Raw genomic sequence first — 20228 nt, 5'->3', positions numbered from 1 at the left:
AAGTGACCAATGAAGAGTGAGGAAAACTGTGCAATGGTAAAACAAGCACTCATTATGACACAAAATATGACATTCATATTCTGCATCTGGTTTGCCAAATTTCAGCTGAAGCATACTAACTCACCCAACAGGCACAAACCTGTTGCATTCTGTTGAATGAACATGTGTGATTGGTGACAACTCATGCTGCTAAGAGGCATGATTGTTCTGGCTCATAGTGCTGCTGCCTTGGGGGGCTAGTTGGCCTTCAAGAACCACCAAAATGCTGACTGTCCTAAAACCCTCTTGGCCAAGAGAGTGGGGATGTAACTTGTGCACGACACTCTCCATTATTATCAAATTCTAGCCCAGATAATTGTGACAGCAGTTACCTAGTCTGATGTCCGGATGGTCATTGTCGGGCACGGCTATCATACATCACACATGTACATCACATATAAGACGTATCGACACATCTACACCATAACTTATTGAGCACAGAAGAGAATCATTCTTTTCACAAAACGAATAGTTAGACAGCTGTTCTCACAACTCCATTTTCATACAAATAAAACTTTTTTTGGGGGGGAGGGGAATGGTGGTTAAAAAGAGTTCAAAAGGCACAATATCATTCTGCAATGACTCCGGATACTGCAAGATGAACAAGTTTAAAGTCTGCTGCCTGATGGTGCTTCTATGTGCTTGATTTCATGTTCTGTCATCTCAATGAGATTTCATATGCAATATTCTGATCAAAGCTAAACACATACCTGTATCAACCCCTGCGTCTTCTGTCAGAAAGACAGCACACACGTTATCTGTCAGTTTTGCTGTTGTTGATGCTTCCTTGCACATTTTTAGAGTGTTAATTCAATAAAATACCTGACAAATATTGACTTTCTGTTTCACAATCTGTAAATGTGGGGGCTACAGGACAACACCTTTCTCCAGAGCATCTTTTGTATGGCCGTATCAGTTTAACTCATTCTGCCCAGCACCCAAACATTACCCTGGTGTACATGTTCCTATGTATGCATTAACCACAAACAAAGGGAACTAACTTCTACAGTATTTCCAGCTGTGTCCCCATGTGTCAACATGGAAGAAAACCAAGTCAGTTTCAGCACGTTTTCTTCATTTTCCTACATCAATACTGCAGGGGAAATCTACCGAGGCTGTAAATTCCTGGGGTTGAACGGGTTAAACAGCTCTTCGTACAACTTATATTCATCCATAAAAACAGGTCTGTGTCCCTGTCAATCCATTCAAAAGGTCGATTACATTGTATGCCCATCTGTCTTGTCCACCAGACAGGCACCAGCAGGTGTTCTGGGTCCATATGCAAAGGCAGGATTCTCTCACACACATGCCGACACTATTTCTGACATCAGATGTTATACACAGCAATGACAGCCAGGTTCCCACCTGAACTCCTTGCCATGTTCAGTACCAACAGCCAGAATAACAACACCTGCTGCAGAACAGAACAACTCAAGACCCTGAGGTACAACTTGGGTACCACACAGAGACTGGCACTTCTTTGCTGCTTCCCTACATATAAGAGGGCATAATGGGTAGTAGGAAAGTGAAGATAACAATCTCTCTGGCTATTTAGTATCAGATTTGGACTAAGCTGTTTATATGCTGTTTCAGACTAGTACTTTAAGTTGCTTGTTTTTTATTTATTCAATTTTCATAATTTCTATTTCATCTTATTTTTATTTTTTAAAACAAAATAAGATCAGACATGATGTTTCACACATTTGAGTTTGTTTCCTCGGCCATTGTATCGGGTGTAGAATGCTAGTTCAGTTTATCCCAGCCTGTCTGATCTGTATTTTAATATGAATTTACTGTTATTCAGTGAGCCTCAGTTAAACCCTCTTTAAGTATAGAAATTTTCTTCTTCTTTTTTTCTTTCTTTCTAAATCACGGATGTGTCCTGTAGCCCCCAAACTGCAATACCAGGCCTATGACCTGACCACTATCACAGACAAGGGGACACCAATACAACATCCACAGTACATCTCTAACCCCCCCCCCCCCCCCCCCCCCCCCCGAGTCCTTAACAAAGACGACAAAACTGTCCTTGTAATTTGAGTGCCAGCCTGTTTGCAAGTGAGGAATGGAACAATTGTACACTTCAAGCAGCCCCACTTATAAAAGACATGCAAACATTCTCAATGAACACCTGGATAAAAGAAGACTAAATTACCACTGTTGCTGATCAGACCTACCCCGCGAACAGCAAGGGAACAACAAAAAGCTTTGTCACCTGTAATCAACAATGTTTTCATTCATATATCATAGCAAATAAGATATCATATAAATCAAAAACTTAAAAAAATAAAATAAAATAAAATAAAAACTGGGGTACAAACCAGGGTCTTGGGAGTCCAGAAACCAAAAAGATAGCTTGTATTTCAAGACACCTCAACAATCGTTTCAATTTGACTCAAAAAAGAAAAGAAAGAGAGAGTGGGAAAACGAACCCTAAAGAACTGCTGCATTTTCAAACAAACTATAGAGAGAAAGAACCCTGAACAAATGATGCATTTCAATACACATGCTAAATTTATGGAAGGAGCAGGGATGATCTCCAACAACAGCAAGATCACACAGAAAAATGCTGCAATTCCATGCTGCCAAATAAGCTTCTTTATTTTTTTCTGAAAGTGATCAGTGCAACAACATGAGCACTGACTTTGCACTAAAAAATTCATAAAAAAACAAACAAACAAACAACAAAAAACGAAAGCTGCTTAAGTGGCTTCCTTCAGACCACAATGACTAGACTGACTGCTGCATTACGCTGCCTTTTGCACTTCTCTTGCCCTGACAGCTACCTGTTAAGCAAATAAATAAAAAAATAAGATCTTAAAAAAAAAAATAAATAAAAATAAAAATAAAAAAACCTGACCCTCAGCTCCAGACTGGTGGGGGGTCTGAAATCTTGTCATGAAATATATCAAGTCAGTTTTTGCTGCAAACATATATATTTAACTTGTTTCACACACACAAAAATACACAAATGGGTTAAGTTGAAAATAAAAATAAAAATATTTATAAAAAAAAAAAATCAAGGGGGAAGGGAAACATTCAACGGTCAACAAGTCTCTCTCTCCCTAGGAGAACTGTCGTCATGGTCATTGTGCACCATGGAAAACGAGGCGAGGACAGACCACAACAAACCAACACTATGCTGCAGAGAGAAGAAGAAAAACAAGTCCTTGTAGATGGGCGCTGCTAGAGATGCTGCTTAGTGAACGGGAAGGTCAGCTGCCACAGGCGCTAAGAGGGCAGACCACTGGGGCCCGTCATCAAGAGGTGAAGTTCTTCTCGTCGGCCAGGTAGGCCTCCATGGCCTGCTGACACTCGCTGGACGACCAGTGCTCCAGCAGCAGATTGCACTCTGTTTCGTTGGTCAGCTCCATCTTGGTGCGGTGATGGGACCGAATCAACAGCTTTGTGTTCTCCAGCACCTGGGCAGAAAAAATAACATGTCTGTCTGGGTCCACATGTGGTGACTCCGCTCTTTCTCCTCCTGGTATATCCCCTCCTCCTCCTCATCTGTCTATCTATCCCTGCTTCTGGAATCCAGTTCTAAGAATAAGATGATCGTTTTGTGATCAAATCAAATCAAAGATACCATTCGTGATGAAATCAATTATAAATCTTTTTTTGGTTGTTTTTTTTGCATAAATCTTTTTTCTTTTTTTTCTTCTTTTTTTGGCAAAGAAGGTTCAGGCCAAAGTCATCACCTACACCACACTCCAAAATGTTTACCATTTTCCTCTAAACCTAAGAACAATTTCTATACCTGGAATAATACAACTGTAATGAAGTGCCCTGACCATATCATGATATGACATACAAGCTGCCCAACCCCATTCCCACTAATAAACCCTGTGCCCCACATGCACGTTGTTCAGGACGAAAACAAAGCCTCACCCGCGGTGACCCCTTGGCCATCTTCTGTGCGCGTGGAATGACCTCCTGCATGAGGGTGGTGGGCCAGAACACCTGGGAGACCAGTCCCAGCTGGTAGGCTTCCAGTGCTGTGATGCGCCGACCTCCGAACAGCAGCTCATTCGCCTGTACATGAACACAGTCAGTTTTAGTGTACTGTACCCCTCAGTTTGCTTTCATGACGAAGGCAAAGCAAAGCAGTGATAGTCTGGATGCACACAGTTTTGTTGTACCCTTCAATTTACTTACATAATGCAGGCGCAGCAAAATTAAGGTCGAATCACTCCCAGCAGTGTAAGTATGGTTATACTCACAAGCTAAATATTCATCCTGCTGTGTTAATTTAATTGGTGATGTATTAATTAAAAAGAGCTCACCAGAATGTACCCCATTAATGATGGATTATTTGTATCACCTTAGTAATCTGTAGAGATTTGCTTTGTATTCTAGTAATAAAACACTAATTCCGTTTTTTCTTGCTTGGTACAGTTGGCATTTTAAACTGAACCGTTTACGGATTTCGGAAGCTTGAAAGCGAAGCTTTGACCAATTAAATCAACAATTATCCATCAATTTTCACCGTTCTAGTGAACCACAGAATTTTTTTTTTTAACTGCAGAGGTATCATGAAATGCTGGTCCATGGGAGTTGTAGCAAGACATGTAGCTGTGGGGTAGAAAACAGAGTTCAAACTCACCGTGGCCAGTCCCAGGTTCAGTGGCAGTGTGAAAGACGAGCAGCCCTCTGGTGGCTGCAGCAACTCGCAGTAAGGCAGGTGGAAGGCGGCTTTGTCGCTGGCATAAACGATATCACAGAGACACAGCAGGGCCACCCCCAGCCCCACAGCAGAGCCCCCCACCGCAGCTATCACAGGTTTGGGGAAGGTGATGAAAGCCTTGGTCAGTTCCCTGGTTGCAACACACACATTTAACTCATGAACATAATGGGGCAAAAAAGACAAAAAACGAAACAAAACCAACACCCATGAATATGAAGGATAAAAAATATCAAACAAGTACAGTATCAGTATCTCAAGGAGGCGTCACCTGCGTTTGGTCAAATCCATATACGCTACACCACATCTGCCAAGCAGATACCTGACCAGCACCATAACCCAAACACAAAACAAATACAACAAAACCATTCAAATTTCAAACATCAAAAAGTATTACTCACAGTGGCAACCAACAACGCCTGCTAACACAAATGTATTAATGCTGCCGTATATTGCGAGAATTCTGGAATGACACAAAGTTCATGGCTGTACCAGCCACAATGGCAAAGTAGTTAGCCTTGCTGACTGATGGCTTGGAAGACGCTGGATTGGTTCCCAGTGGAGGTGTGTTTTATGGCCGAAGGCCAGCTCCTACCCAGAGTTTTGTGTGCTTTGGGCTTAAATGGGAAGACTGAGACCATACAGCTGAGTATCATCCACTTCACAGATGTGTCTTTAAAGTGTGTTACTCGAATTTCTTGACCAACACTGCAAGTATCTGTATCTCTTGGGCCTGGTTAACGCTGGGATACCATCATGACAGGAAACGTAAAGTACACATAGTTCCAAACCTAATGAATCTCCATAGCAATATCATCATCAGCAGCACCATCCTCCAATACAAGAAAAAAAAAGTCATGGTGATCTCTGTTTAAATCCCACTCCACTTCTGTGATTGGGGTGAGTCCTATCAAGGTCTTAAGGCCGGACACGGGGGTGAAAAATGTAGCAAATAGATTATTTTTCATGATTTTAGGTTTTTGCAAACAATGACACAGAAACAGGTCTTCTTTCAGAGCCCAAAACTTGTTTTTGCATTCAAATGTTGAAAAAACACAATAATGTAACATTAAAGATGGCAACCCAGTCACCTACTTTGCCGATTTTTGTCTGGACTGCTAAAAAATGCGATTGTTTTGACTGTAGCAACAGCGTGAAAGCAGACGTCCCACATGTGACACATGCACAGAAATGTCTGTTTATCGGCTTTTCGAAAATTACCATGTCACAGCTGCGAGACTGACCTAGTTTGGAGTATGGACCTATTTTTGACACAGTGTTTGAAAGAAAATTGCTAAAAATAGTAACTATACCATCACATGGTCCAATCTGACCAACCAGCAATCGCGATTTGCAATGACATAATCCCACAATCCTATGTGAGGCAATGACTGCTCATGTAAACACTGCTAGCTGATACAACTAGTGACTACCAGTGACAGACTCCCATCTTTTTCTAACCATTATACTCTGTATCATCAATTACAATGCCTCGTCTGGGGAAGAAAAAGAAAGTCTGAGCAACTTGCCTATGCTCACAGCATGAGGAATTTCAAGAAAACTGGTGAAACAGACTGCGAGACGGAGGAAATCAAGTACTCCACGTGTTCGCCAAGAACTTTATATCCGACTGATAGCTGATGCCGAAGTTGAAACAAATGATGAGCAAAACTGGATACTGGTTCGTGTTTTTCAGATCACAAATGATGTAGCCTGTCATGACTAAGGAGAAAATCGGTTGTCGGTAACTATCAGTGAGGAAGAAAACATGAGTTTCGCTTTGAAACTGAAACCCAAGTGCTCGGTTTGAAAACTGTGTTATTCACCATGACTTCAGGCTTCAGGACTGTAAAAAAAATATATTCTGAAATCAACCGCAAAATGAATTTCTTCTACCAAAGGACTGGAAAAAGCCACACTGCTCTGAAACCCTTTGGATCAATTGTGGCAATGCCAGCAACGTGACTGGTGAGTTTTCATTTCATCTTTTTGATTTGTGTTAGTGTTAGTGTTAGTGAGTGAGTGAGTGAGTGAGTGAGTCTGTGTGTGTGTGTGTGTGTGTGTGTGTGTGTGTTTAGACAGTGTGTGTCTGGTGAGAATGGGCTGAAATTATGTATCTGTAGATATATGCAAATGTATGTGTGTGTTATTAGACTGAATACATGTGTGTGTGTGTGTGTGTGTGCCCAGACTGTGTGTGCAACTACTTGTTTCACTGTGTGTGAATGTGCACATGTTTTTGTGGGGGTGGGTGGGTGTACGTGCCATAAATGAGACTTCCTTTTCATGTGTGTGTGTGTGTGTGTGTGTGTGTGTGTGTGTGTGTGTGTGTGTGTGTGTGTGTGTTATACATACATAATATACATGAAATATATATGTGTGTGTGTTTGTGTGTGTGTGTGTTACAAGTCAATATAAGCAGTGTTCTGTATCATCTTGATTCATGAATTTCAAAAATCATTAACAAAGTTCCAAGTGTTTGTTGTATTATCATTTCTATTTAAAACACAAATTGTTTGCTCCAGATGAACCAGGCTGATGCTGTCAACACTGCTGTCTCGCAAGGACTATGCCGCACAATGCCGCCGCACTGCCTGCGAGAAAGAAAGGGTGGATTGTGATGTGTATGGCGCTGGTGTCTATTGGCTGCTCTTCAAGTAAATGTGGACATTATTAGCATTCTCCTGATTTTAAATATGTTAATGTGCTGCACTACTGGAAATATGAAGGAAACAGAACTCCAGCAAAACAATATAGCTGGTATCACACTGTTTTGTCATCTGAGACGAAAATACAAACTGATGTCTTGACTAAAAATTGTGGACCTGATATTGACCTGACATATATTTGGCCTCTAAAATGCCGTACACTAATGATGAAATGCTAAATTATAGCTAGACAACTTCCAGCAGCAATTGTCTGTTTTGGTTTATGGTGTGCTGCATGTTTGTTTTTCTTTCCTTGTTTTCTCAGTTTGTTTTCCACCCACAATATGCTTCTTTTAAAACAACAAAACTTAGTTAAGAATTGAGCTACAGCACTAGAACTTGGCATGTGGTTTGTTTATGGACAGATCCTAAAACGTACAACTGGCTTTATCAATATCAGGTATATGTTATGAGTTAGGGCCATCAAAAGATCTTTAGTGGTGAAAAAATGCTGAAATTTGATTGACAGATCAACCAGTACAGTGCCAAAGAATTTTGTAAAAAAAAAAAAGTGCTTTCCCCTTGCCAGGGAATTCTGAGGATTCAGGGGTAATAAATCACAAAAAATTCTAGCACAAAAGCTATGGGTGATACAGAAAGAAAGTAAACGTTTTTGTGATGGAAAATGAGTGTAGATTCTGCTTCTGGGGTCTTTTACCCAATCAGGTAGATTGTAGATAACTGTTCAGGCATGTAAAGTCAAGATAATAATTTTTGTGCAACAAAAAAGTCTATCTCCGCCTCTACATAATAACATCCATAAAGAAAACAAACAAAATACAGCTAGAAATAGCATGTCTATTGTCAGATTATACCTGTACAAGAAATTAAAACAGGCTATAAGTTTATAAAAACAAATCACAGCTTGTGCAGACACATAAGTAAATCACTATCCCAACAATGACAAAGGTGGGTAAGTCAACGTAAAAGGTCAATCACCGTCTCAGAAACTGAGCTGGCAAGCTTTTTTTGACAGCTAAGACATTTACTCCTTTCAAGTTGCACATGGGCCGACTAAAGTGTCTGCTGTGCATACGGCTTGCCATCTCTTCAAACAAGTCAACCATCTGATTCAGCAAAAAAAAAGCGTGAAAAACAAAAAGGCATGTGTTTCACGTCCAGTGCAGGTTCCACCCTGCGTTTCGTGAAAATCGTGGAGCATTGGCGGTTGTCAACCCCACAGTCTGCTTTGAAATGTGAGCACACTCATTCCAAAAAGCCACGCCCCCTTCATGAACTCTGGCTGACATTCGACCTATCGTCTTACATCACTCCTCTCCCTCTCCTCCCCTACTTCCAATACTCGCTGCATGCATTCTGTCAGTCATAGCCACTTGTTCGAAAACGCTGTCTGACTGGATAGATGGATTGAATTACCATCAAATGGGCTGTCAGTTTCGTCACTGTTGTTGTCAATCACCTTTGTTTTCAAACCAATTATCAGACAAGAGAGATCCTTCTCCAACGCGAAAGCTGTCCATAACCACAAGCAAAGCTTTCAGAATTGTGTAAATCTGCTGACTGTGACCACCTCCTTTACTGGACAGTTTTCAATGCTTTATTTTGCACATGATGCAACCCCCTTTCCATGCGCGTATCACGTTGTCAGTTAGCAAATTATTATCAAATAGGAAGGGGTCTTCTACCTGATGAATGTTCATTTAAATAGTATTTTTATAATCCAGACACACCAAACTAACTGTTCAGAGTCTGTTTATGTGAATTGAACCAAACTCCAATGAAGGAAAAATTGGAACATATGCAGAATGTCAGTGGACGTCTTATAGGCACTCTCTGGTTAAAAAAAACATCACAGAAAATCACACACTGCTTGCACACAAAAACAGTTGTAAACTTTTAGAATGTGTATTTAGTCACTTATCTGAGCAGACAGAATCAAAATACTTCCATTTCTTTTGAAGTTTTGTCCTTTCAAAAAATTACTGTTTTCAGCCTATTTTGAATGGTTTCCATAGCAACGGCAAGTCAGATTGCAAAGTTGAGAATATTTTTTTGCTTCCCAAGTCACATATGATGCATTGTGACCATCAGAATATATCAAAATAAAAAATAGTTTTTGTTCAATTTGAACCCCCATGTCTCTCCTTAGGTGTCAGCAGATTCATGGGGAACTGTGGCTGGAGGGATGTAGTGACAGTCTCCACTCTTGGGGGAAAGCTCAGTCAGTCTGAATCTGTGACGAAACTTTTACTGTTATCAGAAGGGGGCTTAGTTGGTACTGTCCTAAGTACATTTAATCAGAACACCATCAGTTATCTACAGCTGTGCAGGGTCTCCTCTGGTGTGTGGCCTACTGGCGACTTGACATCAATAGTTCCCTATAGCCAGTCAATTCTGGGACTATGACAGATGAACCCGGGTGTGGCTGTGTATGAGAGAGTCGGAATGAGCGGAGTGGGGGAAATGCAAGTGAAACGATGCAAATGATGGGACAGCAAAAGAGAGATACCTAAAAAAAATAATGAAAATCACAAATATATTCCTTATAAATATACTATAGACAGAACGAAAAGAATGGTCACACACACACACACTCACACATACAGCCCTTCCCTCCCATTTTCCTTCTGTCCAACCCCTACCTCAGGGCATCTGACATCTGGCGTGCTGCCACCCGACGGTCTCCCGAGGTGAGAAAACGAAGGTCGACGCCAGAGCAGAAGAAGTTGCCGATGCTGCTGAACAGCACCAGGCTGCTGTCATCATACTTGGCAGTGTTCAGTGCTGCCACAACTTCTTGGACCACCTGAAAGTTACAATACTCTATACTGCAAATGTCTTTGCTCATAATGATTTCCTGAAGAAAGCAAACAATAAGCATGCACATCCCTGACTGTAAATATTCCTTGTTTTCTCTTTTAATCATTAATATCTTCTTCATCTTCTTCGTTTGTGGGTTGCAACTCCCACGTTAACTCATATGGGTGGGCTTTTTCATGTATGATCGTTTTTTCCCCCCGCCATATAAGCAGCTAAACTTGGTTTTCGGGGGTGTGCATGCTGGGCATGTTCTTGTTAGTGTTACCATCACCCACTGAACGCTGACATGGATTACAGGACCTTCATGTGCGTATTTGATCTTCAGCTTGCATTAATATAACATCATTCATTTAATATTAATTGCAAAGACTTCAGTAAACAAACACAGATGAAATCAGCAACATCCAAGTTATCAAGAGGCGAAGAGATGAAAAAAAAAAGGAAAAAAAAAAGGAAGCAAGAATAAAGGGGAACAGAAATAAATGATTTTAACAAAGTCCCCAAACAGCTAGATCTGATATAAAACTTTCATTCCCTCCCACCATCATCATTTATTATTTAAAGAGCTGACTCTACCCCTTGTAGTAATTAGAAACCTAGCAATAATACAGACCCTTCTCCATTATGACATTCCAAACATTTTTTCCCCTTAAAACATAATCTATCAATCCATAAAATAACAACAACAACAACAAAAACCCACAGAAACAAGTCAAATTATCAATAATTGAACAAACGTGTACACAACCAACACAACCAATTCACACAATAGGTCTAACCTGAGGATTGATGGCGTTCTTCAATGTGGTCTGAGTATTGAGCCAGATCTGCGTGTAACGATGGCACTTCTTCACCACAATCTGCTTGTAGCGGAACACACACTCTACCGACCGCACACTAGTCCTTCGCTCAATGGGGCCCTGCCCTGAGCTCTGCCCACTGCTGCCGCTGCTGGTGCTGGCGCCATTGCCGTTGTCCTTGCGCTTCTTGCCCTTGGGGTGGAGGTGGTTGGGGAGGTTGTCAATGATGGCACGATAGGAGACAGTGGAGGGGCTGAGGGGTCCGGGGGGCACGTCCCCCACCAGACTGTGCATGGTGAGGGAGGTGTTGGGTGCCATGCCCAGCATGGGGCTCTGGACCGCCTTCAGCGGGGTGAACACCGGTGTCGGGGAAGATGGGCGGAGCAGCTGTTCAAAAGCCCCTGGCAACCAGAGACAACGCTCATGATTACAACAAAAAATCAAAAGAAATGAATAGAAAGTAAATAGCTCAGGGCTGCCTTGGAAGGGTTCAGGAACTTAGCAGCTGCTCAAAAGCCCCTGGCAACCAGAGACAACGCTCTTGATTCTGACAAAAATCAAAATAAATGAACTGAGATTAATGAAAATAAAAGGCTTAGGGCTGGGCCACCTTAGAAGGGTTGAACTCTTGTTGTCAAGGAGGAGGAGGGGGACTTAGCAGCTGTTTAAAAGCCCCTGACAACAAGAGGCGATGCTAATAACAACAACAAAAAACACAAAAAAACTGCACATAACATCAAACGAATAGAAAATAAATGGCTCAGGCCTTCGGAGCGTTGAAGACTGTTGTCAAGGAGGAGGGACTAAGCAGCTGTTCTAAAGCCCCTGGCAACAAGAGGCTACATTGACGATTAAAACAAAAAATAAAAATTGTACAAAACATCAAATGAACAGAAAATAAATGACCCAGGCCACCTTAAAAGGAGTGAACGCTGTTGTCAACGATTAGGGACATAGCAGCTGTTCAAAAGCTTCTGGCAATGTGAGGCAACACTACAGATTACACCAAAAATAATATATAACCTGAATAAATTGAAAGTAAATTATGCCATAAAGTACAGCTGCTGTTTGCTACAGTATATTACCTGTCTCTCTTCATTTTTGAAGAGAAACAAATTGCACCCTGACTTTGAACTTGCGTTAAACTGTTTTTTTTCTTCAGTTTTTGTCACTAGAACTGACTGCAGAGGTTCATCACTATCCAAAACAAATGGGCTTTTTGCCTCCCATAAATCAAAATAACACAATCACTTGACACCTTGCCATGATTTTGTTACAGCTGAATCCTTAAAAGTACCAGTGATTCATAAAACCAATTAAGACAAGCCCTGTTGGGAACTGTAATCCATCAGAGCAATCAAGAAGCAGATATGACAAATATAATGATAAAAAATTAACACGTTCATGAACACCAGTCAGTGAATCACTGAAGTGTGTTGCTGGGATGTCCTGTGAACTGGCGTACCTCCTTCCATCACCAGTAACCTAACCCAATGACCAATGTAAGACAACCCCAAAACAGAGTATGGTTGCCTAAAAAAAGAGGGGCAAAAATAGCCATGCATGCTTTAGTTACTGCACAGATTCCTCTGTGTGAAATTTGGGCTGCTCTCTCCGGGGAGAGCACTTTGCTTTTCTGCCTGCAAGTGTATTTGTTTTCCTATCAAAATGGATTTTTTTCTGTGGCATTTTGCCAGGGACAACCTTTTTGTTGCTGTGGGTTCTTTTATGTGTGCTAGTGCATGCTGCACACAGGACCTCAGTTTATCATCTCACCTGAATGACAAGCATCCAGACCACCACTCCGGGTCTACCAGAAGGGGAGAAAATACTAGCGCGAGTAGGCATCAAACCAGTGCGCTCAGATTCTATCGCTTCCAAGGCGGGTGCATTATCTCTATGCCAAGACTCCACTAAAGCCCACTCACAGATCTTTTGATATCAGTGAACAAGGGATTTGCAGCCCACAAATACAGAATAATACATCATGTTACCCTTTGCTTCAATCAGCACTATAACAGTATAAGAATAGGCCATGCTACCTGCACAACATGGCCACTGTGAGAAAACACAGCACACTGAGTGAAATCCAGAGAATGCACAATTTTAAGCTAGAAATGTAGAAAGAAGTTTGAAATATTTATTTAAAATTCAAATTTCTGAATAATCTATTTTCAATTCCATTCTGGAGCTTTTTCCCCCATTAAGTACTGTACTATTGTAAATATCCATAAAACACTTTCACAGCATTAAAACTGCCTGGTTATTGAGCACTGCAGCTGGCAATGAAAGGTGTTGTCCTTTATATCATTTAACTTAAGTATACCGTCCATAATTTAGTTCAACTGCAACCGTACATCACTACAGAAACACTTCTAAGTATTCCTGCACCCAGCAAAGCCAGATGTTTGACTTTGAGGAACTGTAATATCTCATCAATGCTTAATTCAACACATCTGTTAACACGGCATGTAGCCCAGGGATCCATTAAAAAAAAAAAGAGAGAGAGAGAAAAAGTGGGGAACTGGGGCTAGCAACCTACAGCATGAAGTGATAATGGGGTCATAGTACTAACCTTCTAACAGGATTTTAGCACTCAGTGACAAACAGGGTCATACTCATAGTATTAATTAGCTAACCGGGTCAGAGCACTAAGTGACTAACAGGGTCAGAGCACTAAGTGACTAACAGTCACAGCACTAAGAGACTAACAGGGTCACAGCACTAAGAGACTAACAGGGTCACAGCACAAAATGACTAACAGGGTCACAGCAGTAAGAGACTAACGCAGGTCAGAGCACTAAGTGATGAGCAGGGTCACAGCACTAAGAGACTAACAGGGTCAGAGCACTAAGTGACTAAAAGATTCACAGCATTGAGAAACTAACTGTGTCACAGCACCAAGAGACTAACAGGGTCACATCACTAAGAGACTGACAGGGTCACAGCACAAAGTGACTAGCAGGATCACAGCACTAAAAGACTAACAGGGTCACAGCACGTGGTGACTAACAGGATCACAGCACTAAGAGACTAACAGGGTCACAGCACATGCACGTGGTGACTAACAGGGTCAAAGCACTGAGACTAAGAGACTAACACTACAAGGTCACAGCGCTTAGTGACTAACAGTAACAAGGTCACAATACTAAGTGACTGACACTATGACAGGATCATGTGACTAACAGGGTCACAGCACTGAGTGACTAACAAGGTCACAGCAGTAAGCACTAAGTGACTGACAGGGTCATCGCACTAAGTGACTAACAGGGTCACAGCACCAACGGACTAACAGGGTCATGGCACTATGTGACTAACACCAGTAACCGAGTCACAGCACTAAGAGACAATCAAGGTCACAGCACTAAGTCACTGACAGGGTCATAGCACTAAGAAACTGACAGGGTCACAGCACCAAGTGACTAACACTAGTAACAGGGTCATAGCACTTAGAGATTGACAGGGTCACAGCACCAAGTGACTAACACTAGTAACAGGGTCACAGCACTTAGAGACTGACAGGGTCACAGCACCAAGTGACTAACACTAGTAACAGGGTCACAGCACCAAGTGACTAACACTAGTAACAGGGTCATAGCACTTAGAGATTGACAGGGTCACAGCACCAAGTGACTAACACTAGTAACAGGGTCATAGCACTAAGAGATTGACAGGGTCACAGCACCAAGTGACTAACACTAGTAACAGGGTCATAGCACTTAGAGATTGACAGGGTCACAGCACCAAGTGACTAACACTAGTAACAGGGTCATAGCACTTAGAGACTGACAGGGTCACAGCACCAAGTGACTAACACTAGTAACAGGGTCACAGCACTTAGAGACTGACAGGGTCACAGCACCAAGTGACTAACACTAGTAACAGGGTCATAGCACTAAGAGATTGACAGGGTCACAGCACCAAGTGACTAACACTAGTAACAGGGTCATAGCACTAAGAGACTAACAAGGTCACAGAACTAAGTGACTAAGAGACAAACAAGGTCATAGCACTAGGAGACTAACAAGGTCACAACACTAAGATACTAACAGGGTCATAACACTGAGTAAGAGAAAAATAGGGTCACAGCACTAAGAGACTAACCACAGTAACCAGGTCACAGCACAAATGACTAACAATGGGTCACAGCACTGGGTGACTAACTAGGTCAAACACAATGCCCTTTGTCAGCTTCTTGCTTATACAGTCAAAGGGTAATACTAACAGATGCTGGCATGTTTTTTGGGGGTTTTTTGTTTGTTTGTTTTTATTTTGGGGGGTGGTGGTGGTGTTGTTTCTTTGTTTTTTTAAAAACAGCTTTTTATTTAACAAATCTGAACTCTTACTTAGCTTTGCCATAAGACCCAACACTTGATATCAGGAAAAATACACAAGTTATTCTTTTAAAGCCTAATATACTCGCAAATTTCTATGTGGTAGAAGAAATACAGCTCTCTATTTACATGCAGGTATGTAGACTTTTCATCATTTCATTATCAAAATATTTGGTTTTCACTTTTCAGCTTTGCATGCTCAACCAATGCAGCTGGTCTTGAAACCTACCAGAATTCAGCAATGCCTTTTTTGTTTCTTTTTTTAAATTTTAACATTCTAGCACAACTAACAAGATGAAAACAAATGAATGTCAAAAGCAAACACTGTATGTGTGTGTGTGTGTGTGTGTGTGTGTGTGTGTGTGTGTGTGTGTGTGTGTGTGTGTGTATGGCAATACAAACATATCATTATGATTACCTGGTTTTTGTTTTGTTGCCTTGGGTTTTTTGAAGTCTATCAGGGATAAGCGTTTGGAACTTGATGCCTTGCTAGAAGAACTGGATGAAGTCTGGTGACTGTGTGAAGACTTCTTTGATGACGTCTTGTCACCACTTGACTTGTCAGCCATTGTTTGACTGTATGCTGACTTAGCAGGGCTGTCATCCCCGCTGACATCAGCATCCACACCATTTATCAAGGAGTACAAAACATCATCATCATCCGACTCACTGTCCGATACTATTGTCACCTCACAGTCCGTAATCTTGGACTTGGACGCTTTCTTTTTCGACCCTTTACTTGAATCAAAGCTCTTTGTTTTTGAACCTGCTTTGGATGCAGATGAGTCTTTTGGGGACTCTGACTTTACAACAGTATTCTTCTGCTTTGAGTCTGCTTTGGCTTCTTTAGTTTCTTTTGTGGACTTGGCACTCTTTTTTGCCGGAGTTGGTTTTGGAACGTCCAATAAGTCTAGCTTTGCTTTTTTTGAGTCACCTTCAGACAGACTTTTTAGTTCAGAGACAGATGTTTCTGAGGCCCGTTTGGAGGCAACTGTTTTCCCCATCAGTTTTTTGTCATTCCCTTCAGCTTCCTCTCTTTTTACACTCAATTTCTTGTACTTCTTTTGCATTTTGGTACCTACAATTAAACTACCTGATTTGTTCACTAACTTGTTTGCTTTTTTGCTCTTGACTAACGATTTGGTTTCTTTCGACAGAGTCTTGGCAAGATTCTTAGTTTTTGATTTCAATTCTGCAGCTATCTTTTGTCTGGCAATGATCTGACTTTTTTTCCTCACTGCGTCACTGGTGATTTTAGCTGCATCTCCTTTCGTTTTAGAGAGTGCACTGGTCCTTTGCAACAGTTTGGCTGCAACAGCCGCTGACTTCTTTGACTTATGTTTTTTATCAAAGTCTTTGAACATCACTTTGCAGGCTTGTAAATTCTTGGCAGGTTCCCATGTGTCATATTCTGGTGGGTAGTTCTTCCATCGCACAAGATAGAAGACTTGCTTCTTCTCCAATTTCTTTCCAAGCAATCTCTCCACCTGTTCAGAAAAAGAATAAAAATTGTAACAATTCATTCAGTGCAACTCAACCATAAGGTCATGTGATACCAGTGGAAAAAAAAACAAACCCCTCTCATTTCACTTTTTTTTCAGGAAGAACTACATTTTTCCCCTGATGGTATCAGACAAATGAAAACTGTTGCAGATCTATGGGGTATGCTTCCTTATCATCAAAATATAGACCTTGCTGTGTCTTCATTTCAAAATTTCAGTAGAATATTAACCAGTTATCAGTGATTCAATATGGAATGTCTTGAATCCGGAAAAAGAAAAAATGTCAAAAGCAGTGAATAAAATGGTGCACGGACAGAGTAATGTATGCACAGTCAACCAAGTTAGGAACAAAACTGATTACACTGATCTGGAAAGCACATACACTAATACAGTAGAGTGGTGGCTTAGTGGTAATGCGTCCACTTAGGAAGCAACAGAATGTAAGGTGTGGCACAGAATCCTACACTCATGTGAACTGTCTCCTCCTCTGCTTGACCTTGAGTGGTGGTCTGGACACTAATTAATCAGATGAGAGGATAAACTGAGGTCTCTCCTGTCTTGTGAAGCATTCACTTATTGCAGGTAAAATATCCCATGGCAACAAAAGGATTGTCCAAGGCAAAATTTGAAGAAAAATCCACTTTAATATTTATCTCTGTGAGTGCATGTGACTGGTATGACTGAATGACACAAGAAAAGAATGAGGAGCACATAACAGCAGTGGTCAGTCGGCTCTACCCAGGTGCAAATGACTGTGTCTGCAAAGCGCTTAGAATTTAATCTCTGGTCAAAGATAGGCACTATGCATAGGTATCAGATAGTCAGTCAGTAACTGAGCAAGTAATAGTTCACTTGCACTGGATGTTGCAGCTAACTTCAACACAATCTCTTATCATAAAAGGTTTCCTATTATATATTTAAAAGCCTTCTTTCCATTAATTCAAAGTAACTTACTGCACATGACCTCTCCTGTCTTGTGGTACATCTGAACTCTCTCAAATATAAACCTTATCAGCACAGAATAGTGTACCAATCACCTGTTACTGTCTGGCTAAATTATCATGTTATACCTGAAAATCAGTTTTTAATTTAATCTCTCCACTTCAAGTTTTCATCTTCCTTACTAGTACTTATCAAATGTCATTATGTCCTTTTCAGACAGTAAAAATTCATTAACTGGTAATTAAATTATGGGTAAAATACTGGTTGTAGTTAAAATATTAATGAACTTTTTTTTTCAACTGCCAATCAAAGGGAGTGGGGTGTTTTTTTTGTTTGTTTTTTCTTTTGTGTGTGTGTGTGTGTGTGTGTGTGTGTGTGTGTGTGTGTGTGTGTGTGTGTTGTTGTTGTTGTTGTTTGTTTTATTATTTTTTCTTGGGGGGTGGGGGTGGGGATGGGGTTGTTTTTTGTTGTGGCTGGTTTTTTTTTATTGTTGCTGAAAAAAAACTGGTAAAGACCCAATCAAATACTTTTTCTTTCAAAGTGATAGTTTGCCAGCTTCCACCACCACCACCTCATTCCCCTTTCTTTGAGCTGACACAGAGTAGTCAATGGTGACAAAACTGAATCAGCACTTTCAGTACTTTGGAAAATTAACACTGTCGCTGGCTCTGATCTATGTTTCTAGATAAAGCTGCATTCATTCCATTTTCCAGTCAGCTTTTTGCTGAGTTGCAGAAGCACTTTTCAAATCTGCATTATGCTAGTTAAGTTAGTTGCCTTCATCTTGTCTACTTTTACCATGGCAACAACTTGTGAACAAGGCAGCAAACTTATCTCCTTTTTTTTTCTTTTTGTCACAAAAGAAATAACACAAATAGTCAAACTGGGCAATCAAAATGTACAGCAAAAGATGACTCAAATCACCATCAAAACAGATAACAGGAACTGACTCTGTACAGAATATGTCTACATAGTACATTCATGAAAAAGATTATGAGAGAGATGTATGTATTTCAACATGACAGAATACCAGAGACCATTTCTGTTACTTTGAAGGAATGCAGAAATTAACAAGGTAAACACTAAACAGCCTGTAACAGCAGTCTTCATTAAAAATGAAGTATACCTGTTCAAAACAAAGATTCCAGTGGTTCTTTTTAATATTTTGTGTTTTTTTGTATTATCTTATTTTGTTTTGTTTTCATAACCATAAATTGTTTAGCTGGAACCAGTTTTGCTGTTTATGATTGATTGAATGTCTTCAGGGACATGTGAAAAGACCCCATTTCAAAATCCCTGCTCCCTGATGATGAGGCTAACATGGAAATCAGGACACTTTGACAGATGCTGAGTTGAAGTACCAGTGATGATTTAGTTCAAGAGCAGGGGATACCTTCTTTAACTTCAATATCTGTCAATGACTTTTTGGGGAAAAAAGTCAAGCAGATGACTTCAAGTGGGTGGAGGTAGAAATGGAGGTGGAAAAACATTTCTGTCAAGGCCACAAATAGATGCATTAATATTACACAACAAAATACAATGGCATATAATTCATATAAATATCACATAACACAATACAACCAAATAATAACAGTACTGATCGTGAACCACATATCTCATTACGACACATGTGTACATCAGTTATCTCTTTCAATATATGACTATATGAAGTCAACAATGTAATCCAGTTTCAGTTTCAGTGGCTCAAGGAGGCGTCACTGGACAAATCCATATAGGCTACACCACATCTGCCAAGCAGAAATGTAATCCAAATAAACCAAACCAAAACTGGATTACAATTCTAAGACTATTCTTTTAGAATACCATATCATCCATTCATAATGCACTAATCATTTATTATTTGAATTACTCAAAATAATACCAAAAATGGCAAAAAAGGAAACACATTTTTTTTCACAGTCACACACGCACGCACGCACAGACGCACGCACGCACACATATATATAGGCACAAACACACACTGAGACTCATGTGAACAAAGTAACACAACGACAAGGACACTGTGATCTGCACGTTGGCGCACACTAACATTAACTCAGAGACACTGGAATTTAACCGAGTTTCTGTGAGTTTCACGCATTTTGGCGAAAAGAGTGTTCGCGGAAAATACTATACACAGCTGGTCGATCTGAATGATTCTCTCCAACAGGACGATAAAAGTGCTAAGCGGCAGGGTCGATCACCTCGTTGAAGACGGCGCGGCAAAGCCAAAAACTGAGCGCTGAAGACATTGAAAAGAAAGCGCTGCTATGTGTCCATACACTAAAACATAACGTGAGTAAACAACGAACGCCTACATAAGGAAACTTTCATGCATGCTATTGACCGATAGAGGCATCATATTATTTTTTTTTAACAACGGTTTACCTCGTAAAGCACTGAGTCCGCCATTGTTGTGAAGAGCAAGGGAGGTAAAG

At 40.7% G+C, this 20228-nt stretch overlaps 1 protein-coding gene across 1 annotated transcript; it reads right to left on the bottom strand.

The window, feature by feature from the left end:
* Positions 1-2930: 2930 nt before the first annotated feature.
* On the bottom strand, positions 2931-20202 carry LOC143300542 (uncharacterized). The gene is made up of 7 exons (XM_076614293.1): positions 20179-20202; positions 15765-16833; positions 10992-11413; positions 10035-10198; positions 4646-4856; positions 3931-4074; positions 2931-3461 (listed from the first exon to the last, which is right to left on the bottom strand). The coding sequence occupies exons 1-7, from the start codon at positions 20200-20202 to the stop codon at positions 3300-3302; spliced, it is 2196 nt and encodes a 731-aa protein (XP_076470408.1). The 3' UTR covers positions 2931-3299.
* Positions 20203-20228: the final 26 nt, after the last annotated feature.

Source organism: Babylonia areolata, chromosome 26 (assembly GCF_041734735.1).
Source record: "Babylonia areolata isolate BAREFJ2019XMU chromosome 26, ASM4173473v1, whole genome shotgun sequence".
Classification (NCBI taxonomy): Eukaryota; Metazoa; Mollusca; class Gastropoda; order Neogastropoda; family Buccinidae; genus Babylonia; species Babylonia areolata.
Note: the sequence above shows the minus strand (reverse complement) of the source record. Positions and strands in the feature narration are given on the sequence as shown.